The sequence below is a fragment of the Dendrobates tinctorius genome, unplaced genomic scaffold (assembly GCF_039654945.1).
Source record: "Dendrobates tinctorius isolate UK_male_01 unplaced genomic scaffold, ASM3965494v1 ptg000004l, whole genome shotgun sequence".
NCBI lineage: Eukaryota > Metazoa > Chordata > Amphibia > Anura > Dendrobatidae > Dendrobates > Dendrobates tinctorius.
In genome coordinates, this window is record NW_027361672.1 from 29,741,696 (window position 1) to 29,755,678 (window position 13,983).

At 47.1% G+C, this 13,983-nt stretch overlaps 1 protein-coding gene across 6 annotated transcripts in view; it reads right to left on the reverse strand.

Annotated features, from left to right (window-relative positions):
* The window catches only part of SYCP2L (synaptonemal complex protein 2 like), a 320,192-nt gene that overhangs the window by 33,917 nt on the left and 272,292 nt on the right, over positions 1-13,983 (reverse strand). For all 6 annotated transcript variants that reach the window (XR_012230581.1, XM_073566695.1, XM_073566676.1 and 3 more), the window contains one exon: positions 3,954-4,048. Coding sequence is in view for 5 of the 6 variants with exons in the window: in XM_073566695.1 (XP_073422796.1) it covers positions 3,954-4,048 (95 nt within the window). In the remaining variant the exon portion in view is untranslated. The remainder of the gene's footprint in view (positions 1-3,953; positions 4,049-13,983) is intronic.

Here is a 13,983-nt window from a genome sequence, read left to right on the forward strand (position 1 = left end):
GAAAAGAAACTGCTGCTCTGTTTATGTAATGTCAGCATAAGACCCCTCTGTGCTGGCAGAGATAGACATTGGGTACAACAGACACAATTAATCCCGCAATGGAAAACCGCACACATGCATGTCCTGATATGGTATAATTTGAGGCTTCCACAGAAAAGAATTCTAGTTAGCTTAACATTATTCCTTTTTGCCTTATACATCTCCTCATTCAATGCTGCCATGATTCATCTAGGACTTAGCAGTTTCTAATAAAAAATATGCTGGCTAATATAATACAACTATGGGTGACCCTTCTGAGTAGTATATTTTTTTATTTCATTTATGTATCACTTTTGTACAATAAATATGCACAGAATAAAAACATTTTTTTGTCTCACCATCTTCTGAAGCCCATGTTAAATTTTTCTCATCACTTATTTATAGGAGGGCTTTTTATACATGAATAGCTGTAGTTTTCATTGGTACCATGTAACTGTACATACAACTTTCTATTCCATTTTTGAAAAAAGTAAGAGGGAAAAGAAATATGGCATTTTTTAAAATATTTTTCCAGCACATGATTGCTGTTTTATTCATCCATCACCTACCTCTAACAGCTGTAAATGAAGAACAGCAATCACATGGCGCTGATAGGTTGCCATGACAAACGAGGGTCTGTTGTAGACCCCTGTGTGGCTGTCATGAAGGTATTTATTGCTATGAAAACCAACCTATGGCTGGCATTCATAGGAGACCAGGATTCTTTTTTCTATACACAGCTGTACGGTGTTATTGATCAGATGATCACAATTTTAACGTACCTTGATTGGGGTTTTCTCAAGAACCAAGTTAATTCCTAATCAATAGAATGTTAAGTTCCACAATCGGATGTTTAAAAAAAAAAAAATGTTCCTGTGCTGAGATAATCTTATAAATGTGCCCCTACTGGGTAATCTCTGTGTCTGACCGTACAAGGACATGGTCTGATCATACCACACCCCCTGGGCAGGAGAGGATGGAAAAAACTATACATACATTACAGCCGGGGATCGCAAATGATTCATTCTTTGAGCTAAAACATTCATTAAAATCAGCCAGTGGAATGTTTCATCTCGCAAAAAGAATCAGCTGTGATCCCCATGCTGTCCTATCTGTACACCCTGGTTATGTCAGGACAGGAACTTTTTTTTTTTTTTTAATTTAAACATCCATTTGTGGATCTTATTATTAATCCAAGTTTTATTGATTAAGGAATATTTTGTTCGTGGGACAACCCTTTTAGGAAGATTGCAATACACAATGAAAAAGTAAAATACAAAGTTTTAAAATATATAAAAAAAATCTGACAGCTCGAAATCAGCCTGCATAAAAAAACAAAAATAAATCAAAAACATGTGGTATTTCCATGTCCATAAAAGTCTGAACAAAAAGAAAAAAGTTATGTTAGGTCATCACATGCAGCAGTTTTTATTGGTACAATCTTGTTTTTTTTTTTAAACACTTGTAAAAATCTAAAAAATGTTTTTAAATATGTATTAACACCACAAGGGAAGGAGAATATGATCTTTGACTGCATAGAGAATTCATTACACAATGTATAGATAGATAGTGCAATGTAGGGGCTCGTACATACGAGCGCAGAATACAAGGTAAGCTGTCTGAATGAAGAGTGGACAGCACAATGACCAATTTAAGTCATTAGGGCTATTCAGATAACCATTTTCTCACAGAGTGTGTGTGGAAACAAAAAACACGCCTTGCACTACTCTTTTCTGATACTCGGAGGAGAATTTCCCATTTACGTCTATTGGTGCAAATAGAAAACAAAACGATCCCATTTGGAACAAACATACACATGGCTGGCATATGGATGACAATCGTCAGTTTTCTAGATGAAAGGCAGATTATTTTTCATAAGCTCTTCTGACCCTGGCCTTAGACTGAGGTGGCTTATTAGACTGCACCTTTGATCAGATCTAATTGTATTTGGAATATTGTAGACCTGGAGGCCATTTTTGCCCCTTTGCTTACTATAACAACCCAATGCAATTGCATTATGAGGGTGCAGATAGGATTGGAGAAGAAGCTTGAGAAGATTGCAATAGAAGAAATAAACAACTGGTAGGCAGGTGTAAGACGCTCACACATGGCTACAAAAAACATTTAGGGTCTGTCATAGTTGCATAACCTTTGGTGGCAAAGTCAAGCGTACTTTTAATTCTGCCCATGTCAAACCGGTCCGTTTCTTTTTGAAATGAAAATGTATGGGGACATTGGGGCTTTTTTTTTTTCTTTGCTGCTGCCCACCGCGTCCCACACACAGTCATACATCTTTGTCTCTGCTGTGCGCCCAGGGACCATCCCCCTCCCTGCGTTGTGATACTTGACAATCTGTTCTGTAGATATCGGGACGCGCTGGTAGCAAATGCACCGAAAGTCATTGTAATTGGTCCATAGAGACCATGTGACCGATTGCCGCGGCTATTTGAAGGTCCATCTGTAACAGCACAGTGCATCCCCCCTTGATAAAGCGGTGTCCTGCACCCGCGAAACGCACGTCGGAGTCCTGCCATCCGGCTCAGGATCACACTAACTTATAGTAAGTTATGACCCTTGGCATCACTTAATATTGTGCTACTTGCTACTGCCTGCTCTTTTAAACCTTGGGACTGTCTTTGCTCAAGTATACCATCTGGTTTATGGTCTCTTATGTTCTTACTATTCAGCATATATTTAAATGTTTGATCATATTCCCATGCTTCATGGGAGATCCTGTCACATCTGTGTTGTCCTGGTATTTTGTAAAGTTTTTACTTTCATGTGATAGTTAATAAAATTTATACTTTATTTTATTTGATTCCACCTATTACTCCTTATTCCCCTCTTGCTTTCATGTCTCTTGGAGTTGGTGTTGTTTTCTATAGGGTGGGTTTCTACTAGTGTCACCACCCTGGCATCCAGTATGCAGCTGTGATTTTTGCTATGTTAATAACAGTCAAAGTTGGTACACAGCCATTAATTTCTGAAGATATTGATATTTTTATAATACATATTCAAAGGATGCTAATAGATTTTAAAAAACTAAAACAATATTACCGAGATGAATAAATCAGAATTATCTGGCACACAAAAATGGAGGCCAGCATGTACAGGGTGACCAAAAAGTAGGTATACAGTTGAATCTATTAAACTTATCAGAGCAGGTTACATGGCTGAAAATACAGACCAGAATGCAACAAAGTTAATTTGCTTCTTATTAAATTGTTTTGTAACCTTACAAGTCTAAACAGCATTAAATAAAGGTAAGTGCCCAAAATGTCTCATCAGGACTGCAACATTCTTCATACCAGATATGTGACACAGGGAGGCACAAATTCCTATCTACATCAACGACTAAAAACGCTTCCAATTTTCATTTGTCCATGGTCTAGTCCAGGGGTGGGGAATCCTTTTTCTGCCAAGGGCCATTTGGATATTTATACCATCCTTCGGGGGCCGTACAAACTCCGCCCACAAAGTACATCCTGACTCTGGCACTGGTTTCATGACGTAATCTTTCATTGCATGCCCTTCAATGTTAAGTAGTGAACACTGCGTGTGTGTGCTAACAGAGCAAGAAGAAATTAATGAGATTGTGGCAATCAAAATACAGCTCCCTGCCCAAAAATGCGGTCCCTGAGAATCTGCTCGGGGGCCTGATAAAAGGTCATCGAGGGACGTAAATGGCCCTGGGGCCTGAGGTTCCCCACCCCTGGTCTAGTCAGTCTGTGAGGAAAGCTGCACTAGCAAGAGAGAGTGGCCAACCTCTTTGCTATGAGCCAGTAAGTATTGTGTGCCCATAAAAACTCATGGAATCCTATTAATTCAACTGTATATCTACTTCTCGACCATCCTGTACACACACAATGAATCCGATCTTTCATGAACTGTTTTTCAGTGGAACTAAAACTGCTCTCCCTTGTTAAATCACATACTTGCTCTGCTGTATCTGATTCAATAATGTTGATACATGCTGATGAGATATTTTCAGTCCATCCTGTGCCCGAACTTCCATTTTTTTGTAACTAGCCTAAAAGCATAAAAAAAAGCAGTAAAAATTATTATATGTAATTTATGAAAAGGAAGATAGGTGAATACAAAAAATGCAATTCTGGAATTTTAATTCCCCCCCCATTCCTCCTTTTTAATGTACAGTTTAAATACATTGATATTTTGATTGATCAGACTTGGTGGTTATTAACATATTTTCGGTTACATTTAACCCCTAAGTGACCAGGCCAAATTTTCTGAAATCTGACTAGTATCACTTTATAGGGTAATAACTCTGGAACGCTTCAATGTATCCCATACATTGAGACTTTTTTCGTGACACATTGCACTTTATGATAATGGAAAATTTATGTCAATATTCCCTGCATTTATACAAATATCAGAAATTTGACAAAATTTGACAAAAATTAGCAATTTTCAAACTTTGAATGATTACCCCTTTAACCCCTTCCCGACCCATGACGCCTACGTAGGCGTCATGAAAAGTAGTGCCCAAACGACCCATGACGCCCCCGTAGGCGTCATGGTATAAATAGCCCCCCTGCGGGTCGGGTGACCGGGATCAATGAAATGTCACCCGACCCACACACAGGACCCTTTGTGCTTTACCACAAGGGGGTGGCTTAGCCCCCACGTGGCTACGATCGCTCTGATTGACTGTTGAAAGTGAAACAGCCAATCAGAGCGATAGTAATATTTCATCAATGAAATTTGATGAAATATTACAATCCAGCCATGGCCGATGCTGCAGTGGCGTCGGACATGGCTGGAGACACTGATCTGCCCCCCCACCTGCTGGCGGGGGCGATCGGCCCCCGCCATGGACTGATAGCAGCGATTGCCGCCGCTGTCACAATATGCTCCCCCTCCATTTCCCTCCGCTCCCCCCCGCAGTCCGATCACCCCCACTCACCCTCCACGGTGCCTCCGAGTCCCCACTCTGGCTTCTGGTGCCCCGCCGTCCCGGATCATGGGCGCCGCCATCTTGGAACATGGCGGGTGCATACGCAGTACGATTGTAATATTTCACCAATGAAATTTGGTGAAATATTACAATCCATCCATGGCCAATGCTGCAGTAGCATCGGACATGGCTGGATACACTACCCTGACCCCCCCCACCGGCTGACGGCAGCGATCGGACATTGCCGTCACGATCTGTTCCCCTTTCCCTCCGCTCCCCCCGCAGTCCGATGCCCCCCCTCACCGGTACCACCGTCCTTCCTGCATGGGAAAATGGCGGGCGCGGGAGCAGTGCGCCCGCCGGAATATGCCGGCCGGCAGATTCATTCATTTTGATCACTGTGATAAACTCTCACAGTGATCAAAATAAAAAAAACATGGATTTTTGTGACAAACTCACCGTAAAATCCTTTTCTCCGAGACGCTCATTGGGGGACACAGATCCTGTGGGTGTACGCTTCTGCAGCTTGGAGGCTGACACTAAGTGAAAAAAAGAGGTTAGCTCCTCCTCCGCCGTATACACCCTCGCCCCCATTGCGGGCGGAAATCAGTTTGGTGCCAAAGCAGTAGGAGGACAACAAAATCAGCCTTAATACAGGTACAACATGTCCAGAAAAAGACCACCCTTCTTTCACAAATAAATGTGTATTAATTAAACAAAACAGAAGCCAACTTGGCTAACAGGGTGGGTGCTGTGTCCCCCAATTAGCGTCTCGGAGAAAAGGATTTTACGGTGAGTTTATCACAAAAACACATGTTTCTCCTTCGCCTCATTGGGGGACACAGATACTGTGGGACGTCCTAAAGCAGTCCCTGGGTGGGAGATTGACTCACCGATCCAAGCTACATGCACCTCGTTTAAAGGTGTGCCATCGTTGCTTGGAGAATCCTACCAAGGCTCGCATCCACCGAGGCCCGAGTATGGATATTATGTTTGGCAAATGTGTGCAGGCTGGACCAGGTTGCTGCCTTGCAAATCTGTTCCGTCGAAGCCAGGTGCCGAAGCGCCCAAGAGGCGTCCACTGCCCGAGTAGAGTACGCTCTGATCCCTACTGGAATCGGCGTGCCTTTAATGTGGTAGGACTCCTGAATAGTCAAACGAATCCATCTGGCTATGGTCGATATTGAGGCGAGTCCCTTCCTGCGCCCTTCGGGGAGCATGAACAGCGTGTCCATCTGACGAAAGGGTGCCGTCCTCGAAACGTACCTCCGGATGGCTCTTACCAGGTCTAACGTGTGAAGAGCCTTTTCCACACAGTGCACCGGTGCTGGACAAAATGAAGGCAAGACAACATCCTCATTAATATAAAATGAGGACACGACTTTCGTCAGAAAAGGAGGGGCGGGCTGGTCTGAGCACCACCTTATCCTTATGGAAAGTGAGGAACGGAGCTCGGCAGGATAGGGCCGACATCTCCGAAACCCGCCTGATAGACGTAATGGCCACTAGGAACACCACTTTCCAGGAAAGGTACCTCAAAGAGACCTCCTGAAGAGGTTCAAAAAGAGCTTCCTGCAGAACACTTAGGACCAGGTTAAGGTCCCAGGCGTCCATAGGCGCCTTATAGGGAGGTACCAAATGGGAGACTCCCTGGATGAAAGTCTTCACCTGCAAATTGGTAGCAATTCTGCGCTGGAATAGAACGGATAATGCCGATATTTGTCTCCTGAGGGAGCTTGGGGCTAACCCAGAGTCTAGGTCTGACTGGAGAAAGGCCAAAATGTTGAGGATCAAGAATCTCAGTGGAGAGACACCCCAGCCTCGACACCAAGCAAAGAACACCTTCCAGGTGTGGTGGTAAATTCGTGCTGAAGCAGGCTTCCTGGCGCAAATCATTGTAGCGACCATCTTGCTCCCAAACCCTGCCTGGGTTAGAATCCAAGATTCAACGGCCATGCCGTCAAACACAGGGCCCCTGAATTCGGGTGGCAAATCAGCCCTTGAGAAAGTAGATCTGGGTGCTCTGGCAGACGCCAAGGAACGTCGGCAAGCCGCTGCATTAGATCTGCATACCACACTCAATGGGGCCAGTCTGGGGCCGTCAGAATCGCCCGAACCCCTTCCGTCTTGATCTTTCTGATGACTCTTGGAAGTAGTGGCAGCGGGGTAAATAGGTATGGGAGGTGGAATTGGTTCCATGGCAGAACCAATGCATCCACAGCGATTGCCTGCGGGTCCCCGGCCCGAGCGACATATGTGGGCACCTTGGCGTTCACTCTGGAAGCCATCAGGTCCACATCCGGAGTTCCCCACAGTTCAAAAATCTGCTGGAAGACCTCAGAATGCAGTGACCACTCTCCGGACGCAAGACCCTGCCGGCTGAGAAAGTCTGCCGCCCAATTTTCCACTCCCAGGATGTGGACTGCTGAAATCAAAGTGGTTTGCTTCGGTCCACTGAAGCACATGCCCCACCTCGCGCATGGTTGCTCTGCTGCGGGTGCCCCCTTGGTGATTTATGTAAGCCACCGCCGTGGCGTTGTCCGATTGAATTCGGACGGGGCGGCCTGCTAAGAAGTGATGAAACTGTCGCACAGCCAGCCGAATTGCTCGTATCTCCAATAAGTTGATCGGGAGGCGGGCCTCCTGCGGAGACCATCGCCCCTGGGTCGTGTGGTGGCGAAACACCGCTCCCCAGCCGAGGAAACTGGCATCGGTTTTCATCACCAACCAATGATCTGGGGGGAAGGGTTTCCCCTGGGTCAGAGAGGAACTGGTCATCCACCACCCGAGTGACTGCCTGACTTGAGGGGACAATCGGCACCGCCGATCAAGCGTGAAGGGATTCTTGTCCCAGGCTGACCAGAGGGCGTGCTGCACAGGGCGAAGATGGAACTGGGCGAACGGTATCGCTTCCATTGCTGCCACCATTTTTCCTAGAAGAAAACACCGTGTGCACTACTGTAGTGGTGCCAAGTTAGGTTCCCAAACCATATACAGTGGGGAAAAAAAGTATTTAGTCAGTCAGCAATAGCGCAAGTTCCACCACTTAAAAAGATGAGAGGCGTCTGTAATTTACATCATAGGTAGACCTCAACTATGGGAGACAAACTGAGAAAAAAATCCAGAAAATCACATTGTCTGTTTTCTTTTCATTTTATTTGCATATTATGGTGGAAAATAAGTATTTGGTCAGAAACAAGCAATCAAGATTTCTGGCTCTCACAGACCTGTAACTTCTTCTTTAAGAGTCTCCTCTTTCCTCCACTCATTACCTGTAGTAATGGCACCTGTTTAAACTTGTTATCAGTATAAAAAGACACCTGTGCACACCCTCAAACAGTCTGACTCCAAACTCCACTATGGTGAAGACCAAAGAGCTGTCAAAGGACACCAGAAACAAAATTGTAGCCCTGCACCAGGCTGGGAAGACTGAATCTGCAATAGCCAACCAGCTTGGAGTGAAGAAATCAACTGTGGGAGCAATAATTAGAAAATGGAAGACATACAAGACCACTGATAATCTCCCTCGATCTGGTGCTCCACGCAAAATCCCACCCCGTGGGGTCAGAATGATCACAAGAACGGTGAGCAAAAATCCCAGAACCACGCGGGGGGACCTAGTGAATGAACTGCAGAGAGCTGGGACCAATGTAACAAGGCCTACCATAAGTAACACACTACGCCACCATGGACTCAGATCCTGCAGTGCCAGACGTGTCCCACTGCTTAAGCCTGTACATGTCCGGGCCCGTCTGAAGTTTGCTAGAGAGCATTTGGATGATCCAGAGGAGTTTTGGGAGAATGTCCTATGGTCTGATGAAACCAAACTGGAACTGTTTGGTAGAAACACAACTTGTCGTGTTTGGAGGAAAAAGAATACTGAGTTGCATCCATCAAACACCATACCTACTGTAAAGCATGTTGGTGGAAACATCATGCTTTGGGGCGGTTTCTCTGCAAAGGGGCCAGGACGACTGATCCGGGTACATGAAAGAATGAATGGGGCCATGTATCGTGAGATTTTGAGTGCAAACCTCCTTCCATCAGCAAGGGCATTGAAGATGAAACGTGGCTGGGTCTTTCAACATGACAATGATCCAAAGCACACCGCCAGGGCAACGAAGGAGTGGCTTCGTAAGAAGCATTTCAAGGTCCTGGAGTGGCCTAGCCAGTCTCCAGAAAACCTTTGGAGGGAGTTGAAAGTCCGTGTTGCCAAGCGAAAAGCCAAAAACATCACTGCTCTAGAGGAGATCTGCATGGAGGAATGGGCCAACATACCAACAACAGTGTGTGGCAACCTTGTGAAGACTTACAGAAAACGTTTGACCTCTGTCATTGCCAACAAAGGATATATCACAAAGTATTGAGATGAAATTTTGTTTCTGACCAAATACTTATTTTCCACCATAATATGCAAATAAAATGAAAAGAAAACAGACAATGTGATTTTCTGGATTTTTTTTTCTCAGTTTGTCTCCCATAGTTGAGGTCTACCTATGATGTAAATTACAGACGCCTCTCATCTTTTTAAGTGGTGGAACTTGCACTATTGCTGACTGACTAAATACTTTTTTTCCCCACTGTATGATAAAATGAAAACCTGGCACTCAACTTAATGCTTGGTGAGGCAGTTTATTGTAGAAAACGTTTCGGTCGATATAGACCTTCATCAGTTACGTGCTAGTATGTTTGAAAGTAGCTTGAAGGAGGGCGCTTTTTATGTTATTCACTGATAACGCCAGTAATCAAATGGTCAGAATGCTGCTGTAACGCAGGATAATCTTAATAGTAGAAAATATCAGCGCAGCCTGTTCCTCCTGGACGTGGTAAACACCACTTGTCCACAAGTATTCTCCCTGCTTCATGGCCGATATGACTGAACGGAGAGACTATCCGGCAATGTCTGATCCTGATGAATTTGTTCAGAAGCTTCAGGTCCAGAACCGGTCTGACAGACCCGTCGTTTTTGGGAACCGCAAACAGGTTATAATAAAAGCCCTGATCCCTTTCCTGCTCTGGCATGGGAACAGTGACCCCGCTGTGCTGGAGCGATTCGATGGCTCCCAACAGAGCCCTTGCCTGGGTATCCACCCTGGGAAGACGAGAAAGAAAAAACAGTCTTGGAGGGTATCTGACAAATTCTATTTTGTAACCTGAGGCCACCAACTCCTTTACCCATGCGTCGCGTGCGACACTGAACCAGACTTGGCGAAACCAGAGTAGTCGGCCGCTCACCTTGCTGGTGTCGTCTGGCAAACGCCTCGAGTCATTTGGCTGACGATCTTTGGGATCTGGATCCCCTCGATCTGGGCTGCTGAGCACGCATTCTCCCCAATGGGTTGGTTCTATATGAGACCTGCTGCTCCCTATCCTGGTTGGGGCGGCTTGAAGCGGCAGAATTGGCCGCTGTGGTCCACCCGGGGTTGCGAAAGGCCCGAAAACGTGCCTGAAACGGGTGGCGAAAAGGCGGTTTGACCTTTTGTTGAGGGAGAAAACCGCTCTTTCCTCCTGTGGAGTCGGAGATAAGTTGATCTAACTTCTCCCCAAATAGACGGCCGTACTGATAAGGCAGGGAAGTCAGGGACTTCTTGGAAGTAGAATCGGCCCGCCAGGTCATTAACCATAGAGGTCTTCTGATAGAAACTGCGTTAGCGGAAGCAAGTGCCGCGCAATTGGCCGCATCCAAAGATACATTGATTACGTAGTCTCCGGCCATCGCGATTTGACTCACGATCTCCGATATCTCTGCAGGTAGACCTTGCTCCTGCACGACCTTGTTTTTAATGATTCTGACCATGAAATCATGGCCTTGGCTACCCAAATTGTTGCGAACGAGGGAGAGAGCGCTGATCCTGATGCCTCATATACTGAGCGAGCTAAGCTCTCTATGAGCGATCCGTGGGATCCTTAATGGAAGATCCACTAGGTACAGATAACAGGGTTTTAGCGGCTAGGCGCGAAACCGGTGGATCCACCATTAGAGATTCCGTTCATTTTTTACAGAGGTCCGGGGCAAATGGATACCCTGCTTCGAGTGCCTTTTGACCCAAGAAACGCCTGTCTGGTCGTTCCCTGTGTCGCTGCACTATGTCTTAAAACTCAGGGTGAGTGGCAAAAACTCTGTGCGGCCACTTCACTCGCTTAAACGCCACCTTATGCCCCGTAGCCGCTGTGGGACCATCCTCAATCCCCAAGGTCTGATTGACGGCTTCTATGAGGCTGTCCACTCTTTCACGTGACCCTGGAGCATCCAGGTCAAGGGGCTCGTCTGAGGTCTGCTCGCTATCAACCACGGGGAGCGAGAAGAAGAATTTACGGATGCCAAGGCACCGGATGGACTGGGCGACACCGTGTGGATTCTTTTCCCCGGGTCTGCCTGGAATGAGCGGCCCCTGCAGGCCAAAGGCTCTTGTGAGGTGGAGGTTCCCTCTAAGGCCGGTGAGCCACTGTCCCTGCCCCTATCCGGGGCCTGACGGGACTCGATTGCCCTCGTAAGCGACGCCATGGACTGTGAGTGATAGGGCCCACTCCGGAGGGGTTCGGGACCTCGGCCGCGGGGGGAGGGCTCCTGGGCGCATTCGGACTCGCAGGCCTTGCATAATCGCTTGCTCTGCACCCACGGAAACGCAGCCTGACAAGAGATGCATGCAGCGTTAAAAAAACGTGTGCATCCTTGCTTTTTCAGACATGCTGTATCTGTCTGCTGCTGGGGGGGGGGGGGGGGAGGAGGTAGCACCTCGTTTTCCCTATAGCGTGGCCTCTCTGGCAGCATTTACCCCAGTCCTGTGCCCCCACGTGTCCTGGATGCCTCTTCACATCAAAATTGCGTGCCACAGCTGTGGGGCAGGCCTGCCAGCATATGAACCACTCCAGGGGCGGTACTTCCGGCTCTGTGGCCTAGTCGCGCTCCGAAGCCGGGGACTAAATTTATTCACCGCCGCCCAGGCATGAGGGGCGGGCGGCCGGAAGTGACGCGGGACTTCTGGCCGCGGCCTCAATTTACCCACTGCCCGCGATGGGGGGGGGCGCGGACCTTCTATGGCGCCGGAAAAATGGCGCTACTCACTGGCACGGGCTGCTGCCGCACTGCACTCTCCGCTGGCTAAGGGCTCCAGCCCCGGATCCCACAGGAGCCCTCCCAGGCCATCCTCCTCTGACGATCCTCTTCAGCTTCCTGAGCTCAGGTATGTGAGGGGGGCCTTGAATAATAGGACGGTGCAGGCACCCTAGCTCCATCTAACCCCTTCAGGGGGTGAGGAGAGGGACTGTCCACCGCCTTGCAGTACCGCAGTCTAAGCATTGGTGGAGTAGTGGGGGCCGCACGGACTAGTCTTGTGCCTCTGTACAGCCCATGGTTTCAATATCTAGGGGTGGTCAGGGCCAAGTCCGGCATTGTGTCCCACGTCGCGGGTGAGGATATGTGGAGGGACACTTGCACGTGTTCGCCCGTTGTTGGTTTGGGGAAATCGGACCCTTTCAATAGGATCCGTTGCCCCTGTCTAATCTTCATGGGAAAAAAGAAAAAAGTCTGGAGAAAAAAGCCAGACGTGTGCCTCCATGGACACTAAGCAAAAATCTGATTTCCGCCCACAATGGGGGCGAGGGTGTATACGGCAGAGGAGGAGCGAACCTCTTTCACTTAGTGTCAGCCTCCAAGCGGCAGAAGCATACACCCACAGTATCTGTGTCCCCCAATGAGGCGAAGGAGAAAAAGTAAATCACTGCCCCCCTTATCACCCCCATAGGCAGGCACATACAGTGGGGCAAAAAAGTATTTAGTCAGTCAGCAATAGTGCAAGTTCCACCACTTAAAAAGATGAGAGGCGTCTGTAATTTACATCATAGGTAGACCTCAACTATGGGAGACAAACTGAGAAAAAAAAATCCAGAAAATCACATTGTCTGTTTTTTTTTCCTTTTATTTACATATTATGGTGAAAAATAAGTATTTGGTCAGAAACAAGCAATCAAGATTTCTGGCTCTCACAGACCTGTAACTTCTTAAGAGTCTCCTCTTTCCTCCACTCATTACCTGTAGTAATGGCACCTGTTTAAACTTGTTATCAGTATAAAAAGACACCTGTGCACACCCTCAAACAGTCTGACTCCAAACTCCACTATGGTGAAGACCAAAGAGCTGTCAAAGGACACCAGAAACAAAATTGTAGCCCTGCACCAGGCTGGGAAGACTGAATCTGCAATAGCCAACCAGCTTGGAGTGAAGAAATCAACTGTGGGTGCAATAATTAGAAAATGGAAGACATACCAGACCACTGATAATCTCCCTCGATCTGGTGCTCCACGCAAAATCCCACCCCGTGGGGTCAGAATGATCACAAGAACGGTGAGCAAAAATCCCAGAACCACGCGGGGGGACCTAGTGAATGAACTGCAGAGAGCTGGGACCAATGTAACAAGGCCTACCATAAGTAACACACTACGCCACCATGGACTCAGATCCTGCAGTGCCAGACGTGTCCCACTGCTTAAGCCTGTACATGTCCGGGCCCGTCTGAAGTTTGCTAGAGAGCATTTGGATGATCCAGAGGAGTTTTGGGAGAATGTCCTATGGTCTGATGAAACCAAACTGGAACTGTTTGGTAGAAACACAACTTGTCGTGTTTGGAGGAAAAAGAATACTGAGTTGCATCCATCAAACACCATACCTACTGTAAAGCATGGTGGTGGAAACATCATGCTTTGGGGCTGTTTCTCTGCAAAGGGGCCAGGACGACTGATCCGGGTACATGAAAGAATGAATGGGGCCATGTATCGTGAGATTTTGAGTGCAAACCTCCTTACATCAGCAAGGGCATTGATGATGAAACGTGGCTGGGTCTTTCAACATGACAATGATCCAAAGCACACCGCCAGGGCAACGAAGGAGTGGCTTCGTAAGAAGCATTTCAAGGTCCCGGAGTGGCCTAGCCAGTCTCCAGATCTCAACCCTATAGAAAACCTTTGGAGGGAGTTGAAAGTCCGTGTTGCCAAGCGAAAAGCCAAAAACATCACTGCTCTAGAGGAGATCTGCATGGAGGAATGGGCCAACA